The sequence below is a fragment of the Salarias fasciatus genome (assembly GCF_902148845.1).
Source record: "Salarias fasciatus chromosome 7 unlocalized genomic scaffold, fSalaFa1.1 super_scaffold_4, whole genome shotgun sequence".
NCBI classification, from domain to species: Eukaryota; Metazoa; Chordata; class Actinopteri; order Blenniiformes; family Blenniidae; genus Salarias; species Salarias fasciatus.
In genome coordinates this window covers 5,751,914-5,778,412 of record NW_021941229.1, presented here as the reverse complement: position 1 = coordinate 5,778,412, position 26,499 = coordinate 5,751,914, and the positions used below count along the sequence as shown (strand labels likewise).

General features: G+C 46.8%; 1 protein-coding gene across 1 annotated transcript in view; it reads right to left on the bottom strand.

The window, feature by feature from the left end:
- Nucleotides 1-3,234: 3,234 nt before the first annotated feature.
- Nucleotides 3,235-26,499, bottom strand: part of npr2 (natriuretic peptide receptor 2) — a 64,431-nt gene continuing 41,166 nt past the window's right edge. Inside the window, 18 exon segments of the mRNA XM_030084761.1 lie at nucleotides 3,235-3,559; nucleotides 5,994-6,085; nucleotides 6,804-6,899; nucleotides 8,799-8,968; nucleotides 9,036-9,087; nucleotides 9,090-9,128; nucleotides 9,781-9,895; nucleotide 10,355; nucleotides 10,428-10,488; nucleotides 10,491-10,533; nucleotides 10,535-10,574; nucleotides 15,674-15,842; nucleotides 18,894-19,049; nucleotides 19,138-19,297; nucleotides 19,960-20,031; nucleotides 20,609-20,713; nucleotides 23,854-23,931; nucleotides 24,664-24,738. Coding sequence (XP_029940621.1) covers nucleotides 3,500-3,559; nucleotides 5,994-6,085; nucleotides 6,804-6,899; nucleotides 8,799-8,968; nucleotides 9,036-9,087; nucleotides 9,090-9,128; nucleotides 9,781-9,895; nucleotide 10,355; nucleotides 10,428-10,488; nucleotides 10,491-10,533; nucleotides 10,535-10,574; nucleotides 15,674-15,842; nucleotides 18,894-19,049; nucleotides 19,138-19,297; nucleotides 19,960-20,031; nucleotides 20,609-20,713; nucleotides 23,854-23,931; nucleotides 24,664-24,738 — 1,584 coding nt within the window. The 3' untranslated portion in view covers nucleotides 3,235-3,499.

Here is a 26,499-nt window from a genome sequence, read left to right as displayed (position 1 = left end):
AGAGAGAAATGGCCAGGATCAGGATCAGGTATGTATCTAATATATATTTACATTTCCTTGTCTTTGCACACTGTGTGAAATGTTGTGACGTCAGTGTGAGTTTGTGTTTGTGTGGATTTGGTCTGTCCTGCAGCTCTGTGCCGGTCTCAGCTGTTTTCCCTCCTCAGCTCTTCTCTCTCCACGTCCCTCAGTATTGATGTTTCCTTGCGTTGCCTCTTGCCTGGCCATGGGGGATGGGTTGGGGGGGGGGGCTGTTTACAGGCTCCATTCGTCATTTTCTATAATCCCTCTCTGCAACCTGTAATTATTACAGTCGGCAACACCGTCCTCCTACAAGATGTTGCTGCTGTCCTCAAAGAGAAGGAGGCGCCGCTGCAGGGACTCGAACAGGAGTTTGTTGGGAATTCTACACGTTCATCTGCGAGTTCTGTCAATCAAAACACGGTTCCCGGCTCCACCGATGTTTTCTGCAGAGATTAGCAGATGGTCGCCCACGGCAACGAGTGATTTTAGTTTATTTCTGGGCCGCTTTTCTTTTCAAAACATTTCATTATTCGGCAAGATGATACAGGGAAACTAATTTCCCTGCGAAACACAAGGCTGAAGAGCTGAAATGAAAGGCAGCACAGAAAATCTCTTTAATTCCAACCCCTGGATGTCTGAACGGACGAACCCTCACACGGCCGTTTCAGATCTGTTTCAGGTCAGAGAAATTATTTTCCAGATGTCCCAGTTACACGTGGATGTTAGGGTTTTATCATCAGAATTGCAATGTGAATGTGGTTTCACTCTTATGTTATTCTGAAGGTATTTTAGAATCTTTAAGATCTCGAAGCGCTTTCCAACCCGGCTGGATTCACTTCATTGAATGGTCGCGACTGGAGCCGACAGAAGAAATCAACATGTAGTTTTGATTTGCAGTCGCGAGTGAAGTGAAGCTGTAACTGGTGTCATTCAGCACTTGCACGGTTTCTCGTTAGATATTTGCGCCTCAAGGCGTGGGCCGTGAGGGTCGGGTGACGGGCAGCGGGGGTCGGCTCGGAGAGTTAACGGGTCAGCGAGGGGCCAAGGCGCAGACCCTCGGCCTGCTCCATCAGGCGCTGGCAGCATGCTTCTCTAACAAAGTGGGAGGTAATTACAGCTGTGCAGGAGGGAGGGATGTGCTCCTGCAGAGAACACACACACACACACACACAGACACACACACACACAGGTGCGTGCGCGCGCCTCTGTTCCATAACTGATAATGAGCATCTAATGAGCAGCGATGCAGCCGCCTGCTGCAGAGGCTTCTCTTCCCTTATCGCCACACACACACACACACACACACACACACACACACACACACACGCTGCATGTTATTCTAACACACATTCACGCTACAAACAATTATAATAATGCAGGTGGAAGGGGAAATAAGAAGGGAGGATTTCAAATAAATATATTTCAAGAATGTGGGTCTTGATCGTTGCTGTGAGTGTTTCTGTTCTGTAGTGACAGGTGGAAGCGTTCCCCGTCTAACCTTGTCTTGTTGTCTTGTTGTCTTGTTGTCATCGTGCCAACATCTAAAGAGCCGAACGAGACTTTCAGGAGGAGGAAGGCTGGCGAAGGTTCACGCTTTCACATTATCTCACAAAAGAGCACAATCCTCTCAATCAGTGCAGAGTTTAACCGTTTATTGCCCAGGTGGCCAGACTGAGTGCCTGTGGCACATCTTTTCCTTTTGTTCATTACGGACAGAAACCCTGTATGTATGAAAATTAACTTCAGTTTATGGAATATTTGTTCTAAAACACTCTCACAGTGTTTGGTGTCACCTCATATTCCCAATTAGTGCAACTTAAAAATTAGAAAAATTGTGCTTTTGCAAGAACTCAGTGTCTTTAAAACTACTGTATCTACAATTAAATCTACACCACAGGAATAAAGTAAAGGAGGCTGATGGTTCTAATCCACATTGTGTATTGTGTCATGTAAAATGTCCTTATTTTGGCCGCACTGACCAATGTAAGGACATTTTACATGACACATTACTTAATCTAGAGCAGGGGTCTGCAACTGGTCGCTCTGTCCCTCCGTAGTGGCTCCATGAAGCTTTCACAAAATGAAACGTGGATAAACTTTTAACTTATTTTTATTACGGAGACACGCCACAGTGCTATTCAAGATGATTCATCACTCTTCATTCAAAGAGATTCAAAAAAACGTGCAAGTAAAATTGGAGAAATGAGCTGAAAGCACAAGAAGAAAATGATAGGACAGTTTAAAAAAACCTCAAATATCAAAGTTTCTTCAGACGAAAATTAATAGCTTAAAAAGAGGAGTAAACTGTTAAAATCGGGTACGAAACGGGTTAAAAGTAAGAAAATGTTCCTATTCTGAACTGTAGTTCACTAGATAAACTGTAGAACCTCATAAATGCATCAGAAGATGTAGTTTTTGTTTGTGCATCAAAACTACATATGAAACTTAATAAGCTGCATTTGCCTGATTTTGACCAAGTTGACTTGGCAGAAAGTGACAAAAATGGGTCATAGAAGTTGCAGACTCCTGTTCTAGAGCATGTCAGAAGTGACCAGTTCCTTCATTTTAGGTTGAAATGATGTAAAGTGGTGTTTACACAGCTGCCTCCTATTCTCACACAGATGCCCTTCCTGCTTCACCTTGGATTCAATCCCAGGTCCTGACATTCGGACCGAAGTCTTATGAGACACAATCCTCCAATATTTTTTGCGGGGGGAGGGGGAGGGACGCCACAAGGTCATCTATAAATTCTTCCTGGGCTGAAAACACGCAGCTGAGCTTCAGCAGCAGGAGGATGGGCCCAGATCGGCCGGGAGCGTCAGGCGACAGTGAAGTTACGCAGCCGGGCTCCCGCCTGCTCCTCTCAGGTTTCTGGAACCGACCTCAGCAAGTAACCACCAAAGAAGCTCAAATACGCAAAGCAGCGGCCGTCGATACTGGAAAAGAGAGCGTTGACTCAGTTTATTGGACAAAATATTTTACAGTATCTTGGATATACATAGTTACAAGACTGTGGTGGTGGCGCGTGACGCGCTCGGTTGATCCCTGCAGTGACATCGGCTGCTGTGCCTCCAACTCCAACGACATTTCAAGGAAATAGGTATACGTCATCCACTTCCAAACACATTATACAATCTTAATATAGAAAGCACAAAAAATAAGAATTTATCAGTGAAAAGTACCCACTCTTAGGACAGAAATTCTTCATACAAAAAACAAGTTTTTTTGTCTGTTTTTCTTCTCTCTCTCTCTCGCTCTCTCTCTTTTTTTTTTTTTTTTTTTTTTTTTTTGCAGTTACAAGTTTGCAGGTAATAAATATACCTGGAATTCCCTCTGTTGTTGTCGGATGGGATTCGCTCAGGGAAAAATCACCATTAAGGACTTATTCTAGAACAAATAAGTAGTGGCTCAGCCACTGGAGAGCTTCTGCTGTGGTTCTCTCTAATCGCCGCCGCCGCCGCCGCCGGCAGGCCTCTCAGATGACGTACACGTCGTCTCTCCCCAAGAAGCAATACGTTCTCATTTTGCCTTTTCCCCTGGAAAAAAAAAAAAAAAAAAAAAAAAAAAAAGAAGAGAACAGAAATCAATGGGTCATCAGTGGGCGGCTGAGTGTGTGTATTCATGTACGTTGTGGAGCGGGCTGGAGGTTTATCAGGTCGACCTGAAGCTCCCAGCGGTAAAGGCTAATCACTGTCACCGTAACAGGTCTGATACTTCCTCAATGCCATGCTGACACACTGATTAAATCATCAGAGAACGCATCTGGAAGAGGTTGATTTCTCTCATTGTGAGCGATGATGGAGCGTTGACTCTCCGCGGGCCTCAGGGTCTTCATCCACGTCACACCCTCCAACAGCAAGTATCGTCTCCGGCGCTCCGTTTTCCAGTGTTCCAAAACCGTGCTGAACTGAAAACAGCTTGTCACAGTGGTGTAGTGGTTTGACCGCCTTCGCCTCATGGAGGGAATGTGATTCAGGGTTTGGGTGGCGTGGGATTTTTTTTTTTTTTCTCCAGGTCTACTGCTCAAATACACTGGTGGGCTCGCTTCAACTGGGGTCTTTGAACTCTATGTAGAAGGACTATCATGAAAATTACTGCAGTTAAACTGATAGCCTGTTCATCTTGCGAGATCTAGACAGTATTTAAAATGTGAGGAGTGCTTTCTGTGCATCGACTCCTCACGGTCACATGATTGTTCCAAATTAGCAGTGAAATATCCCAGCAGCATGAACACGCCATCCTCTGGCGGCGGATCCTCTCCTGGAGCATGTTGTTATTTCACTCCTCCTGACGGGACGTGGACCTTTCTAACCTCGTGTTCGCTGTCGCCTCGGCACGGCGTGTGCGAGCCGCGGGAAGTGTGCGGAACGCCGACCCTCGCTGTAACCTGTCTGAACACAACAGAGCTCAGACCAAAGTCAGCCCGGAAACAGAGACGGTTACCTGGATATTCAAGTAGTAGCTCATTATGAATTTGATGGCAGCAGCACACTGGTTTTTTTTTTGTTTTTTTTAAAGGTTGGAAATGTGGTTCAAATGACTCTTTAAAATCATCGGTTTTCGGCGTGGCGAACTAACAGAAAGAGATTCACCATCAAGCGTTCATCGGAACTTTAACTCTCTCTTTCTGAACTCGTGCCGCCAGTCAGGACTCGAAGAGCGGTGCTGGCGGACTGGTCGTCATGGCAACGTCTCCTCCGTGGGACCGGAGCAACAACAAGAAGACGGAGGTCACGCCGCCATCAGAACCGTGTGCGCTCGCCACTCGAGTCGATCGACAAGAACAACATTTCCTCCACATAAACGACGTCTATTCTTTTCTAGTGGCCCATCCTGTTTTCTACGTCGTTTCAGCTTTTTTGCCATTTCCCGTGTGAAACGGTTGTCGTGGAAACGAGGCTTGAGACTGTCTCCTGTGACTGTCCCGTGGACCTGAAGGTTAAATGAAATCACTCGGTTCAAATGGAGACAATCAGACTTCATTAGCGCCGTTTATTGGCTCGCTTGGCTCAAAATGTGTGATTAATGCTTTATTTATTCCACTTCATATTCTGTGGGGCAGCAGACGCTTCAAAGGTAAAGAAGCGAACATGTATTTGGGAGGCGAGCAGGTTTTAAATCCCTCTGAGAAAGGTTAGCCCTGTCAGTCCTTGACCCCCCCACCACACACACACACACACACACACACACACACACTGCCCCAAGCACGTGTGCTCAGGTTAACTACGAATAGGAGAGATTTTGTTTTCGGTGTTCTCTGCGATCTGTGAGTGGAGTTGGCGGTTCGGTCTCGCCCCCTGGGTCCCGTCCGCGGGTCGGAGTGTCCCTGAAAACACTGAGTCACTAAAACCTGCCACGCATGCTGCTGCGAGAGGTGAACAGGTGTTATCCAAAACCCAGTTTACTTCATGTTTCAAGAGAAAAGCACAAATTTTGGGTTTTTGTTTCAGAAAAACAGTTTGGGCGTGTAGAGAGAAATTTCCATTGACAAGGAAAGATGTAGTTTTCACATTCGGGGCCACTAGTAGGCGCTGACGTTTGTGATTGTCATGAAGAAACACACACGTGTTCAGAGAACGATACACTGTAGACATTGAAAATGGAGAGAAAACAGACATTTGTATGGATATAAAACCATTTTAGTCTGCTATTCTGGTGACTGGAACTCTTATAAACGGTCTTCTCCGCCGTCTCCAGGGCGGCGGGCTCAGCGGGTTACGGGTACCTTGTCTTGTACAGGTACCTCTGGGTTGCAGTTTTCCAATAGTTTTAGGCAACGCTTCTTCTTGGTTCAAAGTCCTGATTACAGCTGACTTCATGCTCATGCCTGGGTGTTGTATTCTGGTCTTCCCCCGAGATCCCTGACGCCTCCTTCCAAATAACTTATTCATGCAGATGCTATTGTAGCACTTCATTCAGAGGTCGGCTTTTTATTACACACGGCCAGAAAAAGGAATCAAGGTGCTTACCTTCATTTCTACGTCTCCCCGTAACTGGATATCGCAGTATCCGAACTCGTCCAGCACCTCCTTGGTGGCCGAGGATAAGTGGATCTTTAAGGCTGGAAAACAAGCAGAACAATGATCACGGTTTGATCGTTCTCATCCCCATCCCGTGAGGCATCATGGGAGCCAGACGAGCCGGTCGGGTCTCATCCGACGCCGGCGGCCGAAACGCAAGCGGTGATGAAACTCCTCGCAGTTTCGTCCAATTACAGCGCGCGGTGCAGAGATGCTGCCAGCGAGGCTTCGAGCTGCACGGTTTCTCGCCGGCTGAGGGCCCTCCGCCGGACGCGCTATCAATTATTTACCAGAGCAGGCACAATACAGGAAGCCGCTCAGCAGTTAATCAATACATCTGATGATTCACTGGCAGAATTTTCCAGCCGCGGCTTCATAACAGCCGCTCCTGTCGCCGGCAGTTAAGAGCAGAAAACGTCGGCGCAGATGTTTGAGGATCAGCAGCTCGGCGCGCCTCGCGTTCAGCCGACGGGTCACATTTCCAGCAGAAGACACTTTGTTTATTTCAGCGAGTGTCGGTTCCCAGTTTCACAGAGCGGAATGACAACACGGCGTATTTCGGATTAATAGAAGCATTTAGACGATAAGCTTCTCCATTGCTGAGTTGTGTCGGCTCCCGCCCCCCGCGGTGACGGAGGATGGAGGTTTTCGTGTTTTAGTGATTCAGTGTTAATGATAAAATGTGTTTGGTGCCCCTGTTTGAAGCAGAGGTTTCCAGAAATCAGAATCTGTGTCTGGGACGGCGGCGGTGAGACTCACCCTCGCCGTTGGACTCCATCCGGGACGCCGTGTGGACCGTGTCTCCAACAAACAGTACCTGGCATTTTCAAGCCACCACACCGGCACACACAGGACCTAGAAACAGCTTGGGTTAAATTTGTCTTGTACAGAGGCGACTGCTGCAGAGACAAATACATAAATAATTGAGAAAAACGTGGAAAAAAAAACAGCATCATCAATGTGGAAACCGTGGAACAGGCCTGGTTATCTGGACCACCTCACCGACTTCCTGTTTTTCTGTTCATCTCTGCTAATCTGCTCATTAATGAGCTCCGCTGACAAACGGATCAATGAGCGTCTGTACCTGCTGTGCTTACAGAGCGGAGCCCCGAGTTCAGCCGAGTGCAGCGCATGAGGCGCATCTGATAAACAGTATCTGTCTGTCCTGAACGTTGTTTGTTCCAATACTCTGGAGGGACCAAACACACACTCTCTGCCCTCTTAATCATCAGCATGACATTTTTAAAAACGTTCTTGTTCTTAAAAAGTGGCCCAGCATGAAAAAAAAACCCACGTCGTTTTCAGCATTTTTGCGCTTCGTGTTCTGTTTCTGTGTGAATGCGAAACGTTCCTGAACACGTTTGACAGCTGAAGCCGGAAACATCACGAAGTCTCTTCTGTAAATGTTGTGTTTGGAGTTTAAAATCGTCCCGATTCAGACAGTTGACTCTGCTTTGTCTGCCGCTGCGCTCATTAGCGGCCAGCTTCCCTTCTGGGGCCAATCAGCCGCTGATAGACTCCACGCCGGAATTACAAAGGGGGATAATCATCTTCCTGAGGCGCGGCGGAAATAACGGAATCGCAGAGAAATGGAGATGGATGCAGCCGTGGCGAGCGGACTGTAAACAACCTGAAGAAGACAAGGACCGATCCGTCTGCGGTCTGTTCAGCGTCTCGGCAGGATAAACAGCGGCGGCGCGGACCGGGGAAGTACGCCCATCCTTCACTTTCGGCAGAACTTGTTGAGAACAGGAGGGTGTTTACGCGACACGGATTCTGCCGAACCCCTTCAAACCCTCGAACGCTGACAGTTATTGAATGTTCAAAGTTCTCTGTGATTTAAAGACTGATTCAGCAACTTTACTTGAGTAAATATTAGTGACGATTATCACGGAGGCCAGGGAAACGTCATCTACTTCTCTTTTCAGTATTTAAATTTATTTATATGGAAAAATAAAATGTCTTTTGGCCAAAACGTACAAAACAAGTATATAAATACCACAAAAGCTCAGAGTACACATGAATTAACCATTATCATGACTTCAGTTGTTTTTGTGAACTAATATTTATAAGCCTTTAGTGATTCAATTAAAAACTAAAAAAGAAGTAATTTTCTATTGTTCTTTTGTTGTATTGGGTTCTAAACTGTGTCCGAGACTAAACAATGATGGGAGATTTACTTGTATTTCATACTGGCCGACAAAATCTTGAAATTACCCACAAATGAGAGAAAAAAAAAACAAACTGCGGATGAACCCAAAAGAGAGAGGAAGTAGTGACATGCAGGATTCCTCTGGAAATCACACAGCATGACAGTGAAGGCAGTGGTGGACAGGATGTGGTTAAAGCAGCCTGGAAACGCCACGTTTTACAACCCAGTGGCAGATTTATCAATATTATTATATCCTTTATTTAACGGGGTTAAAACTGAGATAATAAAATGTCTTTTCCAAGAGGAAACTGGCAAATACATCAGTCCTGGCAATGTTTGGTGAACTTCTCCTGTTATTTCATTCTTCGTCTTCTTATCGTTCAGTAGAACTTCATTGAACAAAGAAGGTACACACAAATAATTGTGCAAACACAACATTAGAAAATTCAACCATTTTAAATTGTAAACATGTAGCAGCGGCTGAGGATGAAATTAACTTCTCTCAAAGTTAATTGTACTTATAAGTGCTGGTTTCCTGCTTCTGTTATTGCTTGACGGATGGAACGGGATGGTGCGGGTGAGTGAGTGGGCGGGCTTCTCACCTGTGTGAATCCCTATCCTGAGCCTCAGCTGGTCGTTGGGTCGGTGCCGGATCTTGAACGTCTTCACCTGCTCCAGCAGGGCCAGCGACATCCCGGCGATCTCCCGGGCGTGGAGCTTCCCGTTGCGCACCGGCAGCCCGGACACCACCATGTAGGCGTCGCCGATGGGTCTCCACCTGAGGGAGCGACCACCGCCCGTCAGAGCGGCTGGGAAAGAGAGAGAGAGACGCCGGCCGCTCCACCCTGACCTACCTTGTATACGTCGAAGAGTTGTCGATGATGGCGTCGAGCACGTGTACAGGTCGTTGAGCAACGTCACCACCTGCAGAGAGACCGCGACGGCGGAGGAGAAGGGTTTCTCAATTCAACTGGGACCGGAGTGAAAAATGAGCCGGAGAGTGTAAATTCAACATGAGACAATATGTTTTCTTTAGTTAAAAGGCTGACAGATTGGGAGTGTGGCGAGCCTGCGAACGCTCACGGTCTCACATTATTCCCGTGGCTGGACGGCGGCCCACCGAGGCTCCCTGACAAACACACTCACAGCTTCATAAATCACTTCCACAGATGGAATATTACAAACACAAGCTGTGATGCATTTGGACCTGTGGCGGCTTATAGTAACTGTAACACAACAGTACTGTCAGAGGTTAATTATTTAGCCAGCGACTGTCAGAACGATTTACATTTCTTTGAATGAGCTTTTCTTTCTTTTTTTTTTTTTTTAAAGCTGCTTTTAAAAACTGAAAACTATGACGAAGCGAGACTGTCGAAGGAAGAGAACACGGCGGCGCAACGGACTCAACTCTGCGTCAACTACTCTCCCATCCAACGACCGAACTATTTTAAGTGTGTGTGGAAAACACACTGTAGGCAGAGATGTGATGCCAGCGAGCGAGACGGAGGGATTCGCTGATCGCTGGAAGTTGTGAGACGTGGAGGAATCCCAGGAAACCGGACTGGCGGCTGGTGTACCTGCAGCGGCGTGCTCTCGCGGACATGGACGTGAAGCCCACGATGTCGCTGAAGTAGATGGTGACGCTGTCGAAGGCCTCGGCCTGCACCGTCTCCCCTCGCTTCAGCTGCTCCGCACCGAGCTGCATGAAAACAGAGGCGGGAAAAACCGGTTTACAACACAAAATGATCGTTTTGCTTTGTAAGCACGAAAGTTAAAAAAAAAAAAAAAAAAAATCACTTTAAAACATCATCGAAACAGGGTCTTATGTCACTTGATTTGATCTTGATGAAGTAAAACCAAATTCTATCAACCATGTGACCCAGGAGCACACTAAGGAAGACGCCATTCTCTCGTTCTCCGTCTGTCTGGCTTTGATGGAGAAAACCGTGAGAAAAAAAGGACAAACGGCTGAGAGAGAGACGGGATTTGCCTCTGTTCGGTCCTTGACAGGCGCCTCGTCTGTCAGCCGTTCTCTTTCATCTGTCTCAAGATCGCACCGCTGGGAAACGGCGCTCCGTTGATGAAAACCCTTCGTTGGGAGGAAATCCTGACTTTTTAATTAATACGGGGATTTATCTGACGGGGCGTCGTCGGAAACGCTCGATCTGGGTCATTGGAAGTGTTTTGAAGCGTTCCATTGGACGGTCCAGAGACATTAAGTGTCCTCTTACTGCGGGAGGATTTGGTAGAGCAGGTTCTCGGCTTTGCGTTTCTCCTCCAGGTAGGCCTGGTCCGCTCCTCCACCAGGTTCTCCAGGTTGTTGGCGTACTGCGCCATCCCGGGACAGCAGGTTGTTCAGGATGCTGGTGCTGCCCTCCCTGGAAAACACACACACACACACACACCAGCACAGTGAGACCACTCAGCCCCATTCATCTGATTGCTGTTCCTGCTTTATCAATTTACACTGGTTGAAGCGAAAACATTCTCAGACCGAACCAGACCAGGGAGTCTTTCCCTCCACTACAACTGTAGATAATTGTCAATGAGGCAAAAATCGAAGGGTTTGCAGCAGCACGTATGCAGATGACTTACATCAAACGTGTGAATCTGGCACGTCGAGCAGAGTCACAATCCTCCACAAGCTGCCATTTTTCATCAGATTTTCCGAAACAGAGCTCTGTGTGAAAAGCCCTCGTCGCCCCTCGACGCGGGCTCGGGACGGCGATCTCGGGTTTCGCGCAGCTCTCGTGGGACTCACGCGTCGACGACACCGGGAACGAGTGCTTTCACCGCTGCGCATCGCTGAGTAAACTGACCTTTACGGGTACAACCGGCGAGCGCTCTGCATGAAAGGACGGCAGGAATTCAAGTACTTTTAGCACTTTAGCAGTTCTTTCAGCTTTACATAATTTCTGACTTTACAAGTTAAACGGTGGGTGTGTGTGTGTGTGAGAGTGTGTGTGGATGGCGGAGTAGCTCTCTCTCACTCTCTCTCCTAGTAAAGCCCATCAGTTTCAAGGGAAAAATAAAGTAAAGCCTCAAAGTGAGCGAGCGCCACAGAAGCTGTAAGCTACTTTCCGAGCGGCTTCTATTTTCATCCCCGCCTGTGCGATTCCACATCTTTTAACATCACAGAATGTATCGCTGCATTCATGTGCCTTGCGCACACACCGAACGCGCGTCGGTTTACTCCGACGTTAGCGAGAAGGAGGTGAGTCACCGTCCATAGCCACGGTGGCGGCTGACAGCGTCAATGTCTGGCACCCCTGCCACGTTTCCTCTGGTCACGCAGCCCACACGCGCCCACGCTTGTTTAGTTTTAAAGAAGCACTGATCAGAGGGAGACATGAAACGCCGGTGAGGATCAACACGATGGACGCAACCGAGCCGGCCGCGCACCGCTAACTGCGCTCACAGATATTTATTCCAGTATTACACTAAACTAGTAACGGGGAAACGTGAGGGAGCTCTGCTTTAACCAGTCTGAAGAATAACTGGCGGGGGGGGGGATTAGCACCTCTGCAATGCATTGTCAGTGTTAGCGTGTGAGCTAGCATCATGGAGCTAGCTAATGCAGCTAGCTTAGCCCACATTTACACAACAACGTTTCAAGATACTATTTAGGTTTAATTCTCTGCAGCTTAACAACCCGTCTTTAACAATCATCTTGGCTGGCTAAACAGTCAGTGAATCAATCCCATAATGCCTTGCACTTTGCACACGACTTCCCATTTGGAAGTATTGAAGATGGATTCGTTAGCTCATCTAGCTGCTACTGTCTTTAGGAAATGCAACAAAGGAACTTATTGTTTTCTTTCTAAATGAGCGTGAAGCATCGCTACTGTTACTTTCATTCAATCCACACGCAGACGAAGAATCAACGTCTCTGCTGTAGAAGCAGAAGACTGCAGCTGTGTGAGCAGAAGGATTCTTCATTCTAAGTGATTTTCAAGGCCTGTTGTCCAAGACAATAGGATTTTTCTCATGTACGTCATAGAAAAGGCAGAATAGACTTTAATCTGATTCTTTTGACTTCAGTCACTTCGATCATTCTGATACTAAACTGAGGATTCCGGATTGTTGACTAAAATCAGGATTCTGTTTTCAATTGGATTGTTAGACTTGATGTGACAGATCGTCCGTTCAGCCCGGCTTCTAGTGAACTCATGAACACCTTGTTGTCACCACGCCCTTCAAACCCAACACACACACACACACGAACACACAAACAACACGGCCAAAATAACAGCCATCCATCAGGTCATGTCAACAACATACATTTGGCTAATGAAAATACCGGACAGACAGTGCATTAACGAAGAGGCCTCCGAGGTGAAGGAAGGACTCGGGGTGCCGCTGTCAGGAGCATCCTTGAGTGCCTCCCGGGTTATCAATCACATCCGCTCTCCACTTCCAGCCACTCCGATGGAAAGCTATACATCAGCGGGCGCATCCTGTGCTGAGCTAGCGAGCGAACAGAGGGGGAGGTCGAGCTGCGAGGAGAAACACACAGATCTATTTACAGGACTTCCCGAACGCCTGCTTTATACAAATCCAATGCCGTCTTACTGTGTGGCTGTCGCGCCGGCACACAAGCTCCAGCGGCGAGAAACCGATGTGTCTGTCATCTTTTTCCATATTCTCAGTTTTCACTTTGCTTCAGCTGCAACCCTGAGCAGGAAATGGACCTCAGTGTGAATTCTGTCACTCTGAGAGACTCTTGAGCCGGAGTGCCGCCGCCTCACCTTGTGCCGTGATTACCTTTTCAACTGACAGAGCTGTCAAACATCCAGACAGCAGAGAGCTTTTTATTTCCCCGCTCATCAGAAAAATGACAGGATATATATAGATAGACAGACGGAAAAACTGGGAGACAAAAATAAAAAAAACAGGCAGAAGCTTCTGTTTTTGTTTTTTGTTTTCTTTTTTCAAAACCCTTCTAAAGGTACGGATGATGTGTGAACTATAAAACAAGTTTTGGTGATTTTCAGATCGGATTCAATCCACTGTATGCTTTTTACATTTAAACGCTGCAGGCTTTAGTTTTTTAAATTAAAATGTCTTATCTGAAACAGCTACTGCTTGTGTTATATGAACTTTCTTTCACCTCCTCTTGGAAACAGGGCATGTCGTTACTGCAGTTTTCCATACTTGTGCAAACTAAAATTGTTAATACTGTAAGAAATTCCGACTTCAGGGTTTTTTTTAACATGTTGAGGAAGTGACAGGCCCCCAAGAGGTAAATAAATGAGAATGAATCAAAAGTGATGCATGACATACAAACTGGTGTATGTAATCTCTGTAATGTGGTGCAGGAGATCCAACCTTAATCCATCTTCACTGCTGGAGCACTCAGAACCATCCACTGCTATCTACAAGTATGAGCTCACATAGAAAGAAATGAATGATTAATGTAGAAATTCCAAGACGCGGACACTTATGCACTATTTCTACTGAAGTCAGATGGAGAGCTGAGTCCGTTGCTATGACATTATCATACAAAACATACGGAAAAAATAAAAAGACGGACAAGAAGCAGGAACAAATATGGCTGTGCTGGCTAATCTGCACAAACAAGCAAGGACTGCTGGGTACACTAAAGGCATCCAGAAGTTGTTACAAAGCTGGTGCATGAGTTTCTTTCTGCTGTTCCAACACAAGTGAATCTAATGATTTTTCTCTTTTCAATCACGCACATCTAACAAAGCCATCCTCACTGTGCTCCTACAGCTCGCCGCATCTCTTTGTTACAGTGAATAAAACGCTGCAATCAGTTACTCTGACGACGGACTGCAGAGCAGCAGCTCCCATTCAGCAGCCAGACGCAGTTAAAACTTTCCGATGCTGCTCGATAAGGCAAAGTGAGCACTGCGAGGCAACGCTGCTCATGCCAACAGGTGAAAGTCTGAGCGATCTGTCAATTTTTGAGGCTGCTGGGGATCCTGCACGACACTGCAAAGGTCGCAAACCTCCAACAGGTTGTCATTCAGCTGGACGACAGACCATTAAAAGCACTTCGTCTGCATGCATGCTGCCCAAATTTCATTCACACTCCACAAGAGACACATTCAAACCCAAGGTGACATGTTTTACTGTTACACAAGAAGGAACGAGGTCTCAAACAGAGTCCTGGAATGAATCTTCTTGATCTAAAGAAGAAGAAGGTACTCTGGCAGCGGCGGAGGACATCGCTCTGGATCATGTCGGAAAACAGCGACACTGGCATTCATGTGGATGTTATCGATGATATACTACCTTTCTAAACATTAGCAAGGACATTAACAGATGACAGCCCTCTTCCAGTAAGTAACTAAACACTGCCACGCTGATTTGATGAATGCTCAAAGAGTTCAGGATGACTTGGCATTCAAACTATCCAGACTTCGACCGAATTGGGATCCATCCATCTTCTTACCCTTCTGCCTTTTCGTCCACATGGAGATGGCGTTACACACACCTGAGTTAGAAACACCTCCGACGAGATGCCACAGTCACCTCGACTGTTTTTTATAAATGCAGATGTACTAAACTCCGCCTTATCAGCGCACATGAGGATCATTTCAGTCTCCTGTATTCATCGTCTCAATCTAAATGAGATCTGTGGGACGTGCTGGAAAACCAGGTCGGATCAGTCGACGGTTCTTCTGGCGACTTACAGGACTTTCAAGATCGTCAGATTAGGAAATGACGTCTGATAGCCGGAGGCAAGTCCACGAGCTGTGGCTGGGCTGGTGAGCACAGATGTTACAGGAGTTTAAAGGGCGGAGAAAGGTCGGACGAGGTTTCAGCTCCATAATGAGCTCCATGAAATCACCATGATGGAGTCTGTCAAAAGAAAGTGCTTTGGCTTTCACGGTTGTAGTATAAATGTGTTTATACAGCGTATTTTGATGTGTGTGTCCTTTCATGTCACTGTGCTTCCCGCAGTGGTTCACACAGTAACTCGTTCTGACAGAGCTGCCCTCCTCCAGGGGAAACATGAGCGCCTGCCGCCCCCCTCCACCCCACACATCCACCCAAAAGTCAGATCTAAGATATTCATATGAATGATTCATAAGATCATCGGAAAACAATACCAGAAACACGGCCACACAAACACACTCCCTTCTGTTACACAAACACTGACACACACTCGGAGATGGAAAGGCAGCATCGCGTCCAGAAGTGCCTGTCAGGAATTACAATCAGTCTTTTATCTAAAATTGACTCCGTGATTTCCAGAACTTGATTCTTTCTTCCTGTTTGCCTTTCTGAATATCTCAAATGAATCAGCTGCAGTGGGCGTAGACAGAACACGGGGGTTCACAACACACTCTTTGTACACTGCTCTTAGGAAGCGAAGTTCTCTCTCACAGACCTCTGATCTTAGGACTCGTTTTACGTGACGAAGTTTTCAGGGGAGATTTGTCATAAATTGCGTGAACTGACCGTTTGAGGGAAAACGCAGTGGAAGAAAGCGAAGGGCGGTTCTCACTTGTTGAGTTTGGCCATGTAGATCTTGATGTGGCTGAAGTCGGCCCTCTCCGCCGGGTCCTCGGCCCAGCAGCCCTCCATCAGGATGGTCAGCTCCTCCGAGTGGCATCGGCTGTCTGTCGTCGGGCGGAAGTACGGCTTCTGGCCGTTCCTCACCTTCTGCACAATCTCTGCAGGGGAAAAGACAAAGTATCATCTATTCTGTCGCAGCTTTTTCATTCAGGCTGAAGTATTAGCAGAGCAGAGTTAAAAGAGAAAAACAAATGTGTTTGAAAAGCTACAGTGAGCTTCGTGTTATGCTTCACTTTGTAAGTATTTTGCTGAAGGGATTTCACCAGAAGGTGCTCTGGACATTGTCTCTCAGTCCTGGTCTCTGGGGATCGACAGCTCTCCATGTTGTAAATGTTTCTGCACCATCAGGTGTTTGAGCGTCTGTAATGGAGGGGGGGTCCCCAAGGACCAGGGTTACGAGAGCGTCTCAGGAGGACTAACAGCTGCAGGCCCAAGACGGACACTGTGTGTCCTCTATTGTTTTATTAAATGAGTTCATTGTCCTGTGGTTAAATTCAAACACTTTGAACATTTGTCCAGAAGAGTGTTTCTGCTAACTAAGGCTCCGTTTACATGGCAACGATTTCAGGTGAAAATGAGAAAAAGTTTTCTTGTGTTTCGGGAATCTCATTAAATAACAGTGGTCCTCGGAGCTACTGAAAACACAAATTAATGGAAACACCTGGGCTCCATCTCCATTCAGAATTCACGAATATCCACTGTTTCAGTACAACAACGCACAACAGCTCCCACTAGTGGCCCACTGTGAAAATTACAACGTTTTTTGTGTAACCGCAAAACTTTTCCTCAAACAAAAATGCAAAAACGTTGAAACGTTGCCATGTAAACGGCATCTAACAGAAGGAATCTCATGCTGGACAATTTAAACTCTGGAGGTTTTAATGCGTCTAAACTCTAAATGGAAACACATGTTGTGAATAACTTCCTCCATCTCTCTCTGACTGTAGGAGCTTTGTCTTTACACAACCCTCCTTCATCCATCAAAACCAAGGCCAACAGATAATACAGCACTTTGTAAACGAAAGAGTAGATTTCCTCACAATCACAGGAACAATAAGGAAAACGCGAACAAAAGGATCTCAAGTGGACAACAGTGATTTAATTTCTCCTTCAGCAGATGAACCTTTTGTTAGCGTTTGCTCTTTGTGTCTCATATCTTTGTCTGTTTATTGTGCTTGTTTTTCACCGATCAGTGTGCGTGTGTCATGATGCACTAAAAGGAAACATTCGTCTCTCTGAATGGCGTGTTTTAGTGGCGTTAAACGTGAGTCAACAGTTAAAGCAGTGGTTCTCAAAGTGCCACACAATTTCTTACTGAATCTGTTGCAAGCAGTTGTCCTTTAGGACAAATCAAAGTTTAAAAATAAACTTTAGCATGAAATCATCTGTGTAACAGTAGTTGCCAACAATGAGCCAGATCTGATAAAAACCTTAAATAAAGTGTGTTGAACAGCATGCCCACGTAAATACCGTGCATCAAGGATGTTAAACAAAAGGCCTGAGGGCCAAAACTGGCCTGAAAGTGGCTCCAGTCCGGTCCCAGAAAAACCAGCAAGCAAATGATTAAAACTTCAAAGAAAACACAGATTTAACACAACACTGAAACATTGAGTCATTTACAGTAGTACCTCTTCTTTTCACCATTTTTTTGGCAGTTCAGTGGCCAGATTAGAGCCAGTTTTGGCCCACGAACCTTATGTTTCACACCCCTGCTTTAGTCGATCAGGCTATAAACTTCTAACTAGTTTTGTATTGAATTTCAGAAGTTATGAACAACACTACTGAACAAAAAGAGTCTGACATTCACCCAGAAGGACTGCCTGGTGCGAGATAGAAGCTGTGGGCTGAGAGTTGAAGTTGTGGGGGCTGAAAGGGGGGGCGGGGGCTCATCCATCCACACTCTTTTCCAATTCTCTCTTCAATAATATTTCTCTGCTTTTACAGCTTCAGCTTTCTGTCAATTTTCTCTGAGTGCTCGATGAGCCACTCCTGCTCAATGCTTCAATGCCATTGATTCATTTATCATATCAGGTGAAAAAGCTGGAAGATTCCCCCTTTTCACATGATGATTTCTTCACATCCCTCACTTCATTTTCTGAGAATCGCTGTGAAAGATCGATAAAAGTGAAGAACGGAGTCATCTCTAAGCTCGTTTGAGCCCATTCACACATGAGGGGAGCAGGTGGCGGCTTTCACCGCCATCAGCCGGTTAATGGATGAGTGTCGAAGCGTGAGAGTGAATGAAAGAGAGCCGAGCATGCTGGGAGGGGTTTTCACACTTCTCCTCTGGACGCGGAGATGCTAATCCCCCGGCTGCTTCGGAGGCTCGCCTCCCTGGCTGTCACTGAGCAGAGGCAGCAGCGGAGCTCAAAGTGGATGCTACAGAAGAAACTGGTCAAACCGCAATGGCCAACATGTGTGCAGGAAGCTGCCGAGCCAAAACGTCAGCCGCGATTAGCGCGCGCGAGGCCCCGAACAGTCGGGAGGTTTCCACTGAGGGAACGCCGCGCAGCCAAAAGACCGGCGTGGAGGAGCGCTGACATTTCCTGCTGCCTGGGAAGAAGACTCAACCCTCAAACGCATCGTCGTGGTTCTTTGTCTCAAATTTTCTCTCTCAGTTCACAGTTTTTTCCACAGACCTGCGCTGCTGTTCATTTTCAATCCACGAAGAATTTTAATGCTTTGACGGAGCTTACATAGATCAGCTGGATCTCGTTTGTCTTCTTTGGACAAAACACATTTGTTTTTCTTAATGGCCATCGTTTGGACAGTTCCTCCACTTGGACTGAGTGTAGCTTTCTGTCTCGCATATGAGAAGTGTTGGTTTTCTGGACTCCACCTGCTTTGACATGTGGCCAGCATGTGTTCTTTGTTTGTGGACATGTCTGCAGGGGGAACCATTTAATAGCCCGGCCGTACAAAGGTCCATTCCCGAAGCCAATCTTAAATAAACCGTGCTGAATTATATCAGGGATGTGTGGTTTGGTGGAGAATTAGAGACACAAGACTTCATTGTTTTGATTTCTTCTCCTTCGTGTCGTCATGTTTCAAACTCTGCTCTGCTGTTTTTAAAGGATCTGGGTCGTCTGATGCCACGGGGGGTCGGCCGCCGTCGCCCCCGGAGGCCTGTAAAAGACAGTCGTGTTTACCTTTGGGGCTGAGGTCCATGCCTTCCACGTAGAAGGGCCCATTCCTCAGAGCTATTTCCTGCAGAATGATGCCAAAACTGTACACATCCCCCTTCTGGGTGCCTTGAGGAGGGTGTCTGTCGTAGATGAGCAGCTCCGGGGCCGTCCACAGCTTCTCTGCAAGCGACACGACAGCAACAGACGCTCAACGCCGGCAGATCGCCCCGCGGCGGATTCTTCCATCAAGGCCGATAAAACCACTTACTTGCATAGAGTGCGTGCGAGTCGTCGTTTTCGCAGGACGAGCGGAAACTGGCCAAGCCATAATCCGTAATTTTCAAAACAAATCGACTGTCCACCACGCAATTAGATGACTTCAGATTTCCATGGCAGCCAAAGTAGCTGTTGTGGAGATAGTTCATTCCCTGGTGCGGAGAAGCGTTAAGTCAAGCATTAACTGCTGTCTCTTCTTTTTCCCCTCCAACTTTCTCCTCCCCAGCATGCAACATGAAAACACAGACGTACGTCCACACATGTGGGAGTAATATGCCCTGACGAGCGGAGGTGTGCTGAGGACTGTGAAAAGGGGGACAGCCGCTGTCACGGGGCGAATTTCTCTGACATTACGGCTGATTCCCCCGGGGAGCGGTGTCTGGGAGGGCGCCACATTCAGTGGAAACGGTGAGTCAAGCGAGCTTCGGCGCTTCACCTGGGCTTCGCCGTGGCCATCGGACGCGTCCAGACGAGGCTTCTCCTGATGGACAAGCCTCTTCGTCCGAACCTCACCTCACCAAATTTTCTGCTGTGCCTTACTTTACATTAGATTACTGGAACCTTTACTGCAGTTTCCTGCACCGCGTTGAGCCAGAAGTACATATTTCTCACTGCATGTTGCACGGCCGCGCTGGCTCAACGTGCATGTGAAACCATGGCAACCCAGACATTTTCTTTTTTGTGCTTCTGGAAGACACACAAAGCCTCTTATGTAACACTGCAAAGTGACCTGTTTGCCAGCGCTTGTGCGAGACGTATACATGCGTGTGCCTCTGACTTGTGGTTTTCTGCTCGCCGTCGGCGTGAGGCGTACCTTCACGATGTCGTTGATCAGTGAATAGCGAAACATCCAGTCCAGGTTGATGCTTTCGTTCTCCAAAATGTCCTGAAAAAAAAAAAAGCAGAGAGAGATTAAAGTTTCTGCCTTATTCTCTAAAAACTTCTCAACAGCCTCCCGAGACTAAACACAGAACCACCTTCGGTCTGGATAAAGGCTTTTTCGTATTTTCAAGGTCAAGAAAACAGCGCTGCGGGACGTTAATGGCCGACTCTCGGAAGCCCCTGCAGCTGGAATCTGGAGCCAGCTCTGACATCCAGCCACATCACATCAGCTGCAGCTGTAAACTAGCTTCAAACACAAGTCGTCGCTCTCTGACAGCGTGACTGATCAAGTCCACGGCTCAGCTTCTCCCAGCTCATTGAAGCCGCCTGGCAGGTCCACACTTTGAATAAACACAATAAATCACAATTATTGTACATGAGATTAAAGATTAAGTTATGTCAAACTTTGAAGTCTAATGTCTTTTTTAATCTTGCGGTCAGTAAAACACAGAAAACAAGCTTCCAGTGCCTGGGATATGTGTGTGTGTGTGTGTATGTGTGTGTGTGTGTGTGTGTGTGTGTGTGTGTGTGTGTGTGTGTGTGTGTGTGTGGTGTGTGTGCTGGAGGGGTGAGGCCGCTACCTGCAGGCTGCCCCGGGGGCAGTACTCCGTCACGATGCAGATGTTGGGCGGGTCGATGCAGGCCCCGATGAACCTGGTTAGATGGTTGAACTGAACGTCCCTCATCTGAAAATAAGACACACAAACAGCGTAAGATTTTCCAAACATCACGCGGAAACAGAGGATGGCGGCGGCGCTGGACTCCAACTGACGCTTCATTTATATATACATCGCTGGGAGGATATCGCTGCCAGCGGTTCATCAAAATAGTCTGTTTGCAGTCGGGGGGGGGGGGGGGGGGGGAGGCACCGGGTCCTTCTCTACGTGTCGAGACGCATTCCTGCTCAGGGCACCCGGCTGAAACATGTGCCTGTGCATAAGTCGCCCCTGGAGGTTATGAATGAGCCAGTGTGCCGAGGGCGTTTTTTTTTAAAAAAAAGGAAAGACAAGAAAAGAGACGTTGAGGTGTTGAGAGGATGTACGAGCAGGAATATCGCAGAAACGTGCAAAACTGCCCCACGTGGATATTAATCAGCAAATGACACGCACCGCTTGGTGCCTCCGGGACGTGAATCACCGAAAGCGTGCGGCGGTTTGTGATTAGGAGCGGACGTTTCTTTGGGGCTGATTATCGACGAGAGCGTCGCTGCGAGTTCCCGGCGGCAGGAGGGAGAAAGAGGGACGTGTTTCTCCTCCGCCCGCGGGAAACTTCAGACACGGTGTTGGTGATTTCAGCAGTGTGTTTTTTCTTCTTTGAAGGCGGTGAGTGGCGGCGGCGAGCAGGTCGGGGGGGGGGGGGAAGCGAGCCGCTCCTGTTTCACAGCTCGGCCGAGATGTTAGCCTGACCTTCGGCCCATATAATTTCCCCCGCTGCACGCCGATGAGACGAGGAGCTGGAGGACAAGTGGTTAAGTTTCCACTGGCAGGCCTGTCTCTTTCCCTCATCTGTTTTTTTTTTTTTTTTTTTTTTGACAGCCGATCAGCCCCCCCCCTTCCTTCCTTCCCGGAGGGACGGGGGGCTTCTGAGAAGCTGCCAGCTCAGACAGCGCCCCCCCCCCCCCCCTTGGCCCCCGACGAGCCCGACGACTGGCCGAGAGGCCGCAGAGGCATCCGAGAGCTGCAAGGACATGGAGCCGTTTCAACTTAGACAAAGTCAAGAAAAGAAAAGCAAAAAAAAAGGCCTCAGAAATCTTCCCCACAAGCATCCATCTTCATTTATTTCCGAGTTACGGGTTTCCCCCGTGCCACACTGTGTTTCCCTCACCAAACCGCAGAAATCGTGCAAATTGTTTTTCCAATTCCAGCTTCTTTATCGCTCAATCTTAAGTATTTCTCAAACCAAAAGGGACTGATTCACGAGCCGCCGCCGCCGCTGCTGCCGATGTCAAAGCGACAGTTTGAGGTTGTTAACTCTTTGCTGTGAGCGACAAACGGCGTCCCGCTGCTCACAGACGCTAATGACAGGCTCGACCTGCAAACAGCTCGTAAAGACAGAAAATGATGCTTTTCCTGTCAGACCGAGGCAGAAAGAGAGCCGAAGGGGGGAATAGTTCAACCTTCTGAGGATTATTCTGTGACCAAAGAGTTAAATGAAATCAATTCAAACCGAACACGGCGATGTGAATGAAATGTTAGCTTCCCTTTCTCAAGGCTACACGCCAGTAGCTGTGTTGCTAGTTGTTTTGATTGTCATTAATTCATTAAAGAATCATGTGTTTAAATGTGGAATAAAGCCACGCTGAAGCAGAGATCTAATGTAAAGTCATGAAAGTAACTATAGTTTAAGAGAATCAACTAGAGAAGAACAGCTCGCTGTATTCTCTCAGTAACTCGATGGTTTGTACTGTTACTAAAAAGCAGAATGGATTTCAAAGACGTTTCAAAGCGAAGTCGATGAAAGTATTCGGAGAGAGCGGCACAAACAGAGCGTTTCTGCGATAAACATTCACAGCTGAATGGAAAAATTGCCTTCCGAGGGACAATAATTGAAGCCCCGACACAAAAACGTTGAATGTAACACAATAGCTGAGCGCCTGTTCAGAGGTACGATCCTTCAAAGGCTGCGTTTCCAGACCGATGCCACGGCGGCGCGACGAGGCCGTCCCGGCTCAAAGACGCCTCAGATGCGGCCAAAAATTAAGTCTTTCATTTCCCTGGAAACAGAGATCCAACAAGCGAGCACTCGCAGTGACTAATAACTGGCTTTGAAGAATTGTGGTAAAATGGTTCAACAGAAAAACACATTGTCAGCGTGCAGTTTAGCAGGGAAGAACAAATAAAAGGAGGTGAGTCAAGCAAACGAGTTCGGCTCATAATACAGTGAAGGAAGAATCAGAGTTTGATTTCAGAGAGAAAGTATTAAACCACCACAGACTGAATCCTCCTTTAGCTGCCTGCCAGTCTTGAGTCGGTCGGAGTTCCTGCTCAGAGCAAATCCAGCTACAAAGGTTCAATGAGTACTCAAGTTTGGACTTTACTGATGAGACGCTCATGAAAGAATCCCTCCAGTGGACCGTGGCGTTCACATGTATGTGGATGACTCAGTGCTTTTTAGTCTGTATTTAAACAAACAACAAAATGGTGGATTATTCTTTCTTTCTACAGCCTGTTATTATTATTATCATCATCATTGTTATCATATACTTCCTCATCATTATTTTCCCGTCATATTGCTGCTTGTGGCATTTATATATTTTATAACCTTAACTTCGATTGCAACGTGTGTTTTAAACGTCGTCATACATTATTGTGTGGGTATTAATCAATACGTCCAGCAGAAGACGTGCTCATTTTTAATCAAGAATCTGTTAACACACACGCAGTCAAGAGTTCTGCTGTCTTCTTTGTTCTCTTCACTGGTGTCACACAAGCGATACTGCACAACACTGCCCCCACAGGTCACCAGTGGTATTACTCCATTTTCAGAGGCATCACTTAACGAATGAATATGAAAAATGTGTCAGACTAAAGAAAAAGATTGATCGAACAAAAACAGACAGAGTGTACCAAGAAAGTTATGTGGAATGTGGAAAATGTTGGCACCTGAAGAAAAATGGTTGGAAACTAACTCTTTCTGCTAAGTTCCTCTGAATAATATTATTGTTTCCTTAAAGGTTTGATGCTTTTTTGGTGCTAACGTTGGTCAGTTTCTCCTGTTCTTCACAGAAAGTGATCTGAATCCATGTAAATAGGAGAAAAAGCAGTGATTCACAATATGAGAGTGAGGAATTAATTCATAATGCCAAAAAAACAGAAGAACGACTTACATGCTTGAGTTCCAGTAAAACCTGTCTGGTCAGCTCGATCCGCTTCTTGTTGACGTGCTTGATGGCCACCAGGTTCCCCTGTGTGCAACACAGCCATGGAGAGTTCACATTTCAGGACGTGGAAGGAGAGGCGTGAAAGCACAGCGAAAAAAGAAATGATGAGAGGAATCCAGCGTCTGGCAGCTGAATCTGGAGCCTGTTTCAGCAACAATCATATCTGCAGTTTGCTGTGTGAGGATCAGTAAATGAAGGCTTTTGTCACAACTGGGAGAATTTCACCAAAAAAGTGATGAGAATTAGCATAACTTCTCCTTTCTGAGGCTCTTAGGTCTTTCTGCGCTGGTGCATGTTTTGTCAGATTTAATCGCCTGTGGCCTGCATCGAATCGCAGAAGAGCATCGCCTCCTCCTCCTCCTCCTCCGTCGGTGTTCAAACTGCACCGTGACAGGAAGAAAAACCCAGCATCACTGGGCCGGAGACAAAGCAACCCGCCTCATTATTCAGAGGCCTCTCTCTGTCGCAGCTCCTCTGAGTTAAACGGACAAATTAACAGCCGCAACAAGTTGACGCTCACGTCCAGACTGCGAGGCGGGGAGCAGAGAAACGGAGAAGGAAAGAGAGAATAATAATAATAAAAAAAAAAAAAACCTGACGCATTCTGCAGCTCACATTAAAACCAGCTACCTAAATTCGCCCACTCTCTCTCTCTCTCTCTCTCTCTCTCTGGCTTTCTCTGCCAGTGTGCACATGTGTGGGTGGTGGGAAAGGAGTGCGCAGGAGTTGAAAATGTCAGAACTCGCTAAGCCTTACCTTAAAATAGCCCGTTTTTGCAAATAGCTGATATTTTCCATGGGCAGTTATCAAGGAGCCGTAGCTGGAGCCTCTCTGAGAAAGGTGGAGAGGGAAAAGTGAGGGAGGGGAGGGAGAAATCGTCAGTGTGTGCAGATTAAAGCGGAGAGGATTACATTGTGCTCATCGAAGAAAGCGCTCCGGCTTCATAAAAAAAAAAAAGTTCAACTGCTGACATTATGTTTTATTCACAAAAAAAAAAAAAAAGAAATAAATTGCCTTTTACTTCTATCAGCGAGCATAAAAGAGTTTTCAGTTTCCAGCTGGAGTCCTTGGGCGAATGTCTGCAGCGCACACACACTGAATCAGATTCAAGTGGGCGCGCTGCGTACAGACAGCCAACACAGTCGGCTACACATTTGCACAAAATGCAAATACTGGCAACGCGCGGCACGCTGGAAAATACATGGCTTTGGAAAAAAACCTGCAGTGTTTTTTCCAGACACACACACACACACACACGGATTATCCCGGGAAACTGCAGCGGGGAGCGGGTAATGAAAAAGGTGTGTGCGTGCATGTGCTTCTGGTGAACGCCCGCACGAGCCTGGAGGAGACGCCGCGGAGAGACCCACACCCGGAGAGCGGGAAGGGGTATTAGAGGCAGGCGGACGGGGGCAGACGGGGGCTTATTTTAACAATCATTTAATATGAAACTGAGGGGAGAAAAGAAGGGGGGAAAAAAAACGCCGGGAATGTTTCAGGAATGTGTAAACTCACAAAGGATATCGCTGGAGTGGGGTTAGTTAAAAAAAAAATCACCCAGAATGCAACAGCTACAGGAGAAGTGTGTGTTTTGCACAATTACAATCATTACAATTTTCTTTTTATGCAGAATTTCAATATTTTCATCATCTGCATCAGAGAAAAACTTTCAATTCAAAATTTAAAGGTTATAATTGCACTGTTTCACCAGTCCAGGCCTCTCCACATGAGACTGGGCTGAAAGTGGCCTCTGAACTGAAATGTGTTTGGCTCGCCTGTTCTTGAGCCTTTCGGAGAAAAAAAAAAACAAAAACAAAACACAAACTGTGTGTTTTTTTTCTTTTTAAACCAGAACAGGTAAACAGAGTGAGGCTTTCAACTCCAAACGTCCTCGATTACAGGCTGATAATCAGCTCCGTATGAATCAGAGCCAGTGTTGAGGCTGTCGCGCTGGCAAACACGTCCCGAGTTACCGTCCAAGTGAACAACCTGTTAATCACACGGTGGCCGGCGGCCAGCGGCGCCCTGCCCAGCGCCAGCTCCAGCTCCGCGCTGATATCATGCAGGAATCGGCTCACCCGCACATTCAGACCGCTTTTTTTTTTTTGTGGAGGAGCTACAAATGTGGGGAAGGCCAGGTGAACAGAGAAGGGTTGTGACTGACGGATCTGACACGCAGCTGGATGAAAACCAACATCCACAACAGAACCAGTGTCTTTTGATGAATTCACGAGGAACTGGGAAAACGGAACAGTCCCACTTCCAGGTGGGAAAAATAAGTAATGTGATTTTTTTTTTTAACCTGATGTGAACTTGTTAATGCACTTTATCATAAATCAACTTTGTTCCATTTGAAGTGGGAAAATTAATGCTCATTAAACTACATTAAGTGGTTGCCGAGCAACATAAAACCGCAGTGTTTACTGCAGACAGAACTGCTGTCGATCAATTATATCCACTTTAAATGCATCATTATGTTGGACTTATGAGGACAACATTGTCATTTATCTACAGATTTCTGAACAGCGGAGTTGTTCAGTTTAAAATTTCCCCAAACACATGAATGCAATTAAGTCGAAATCTACAACATAA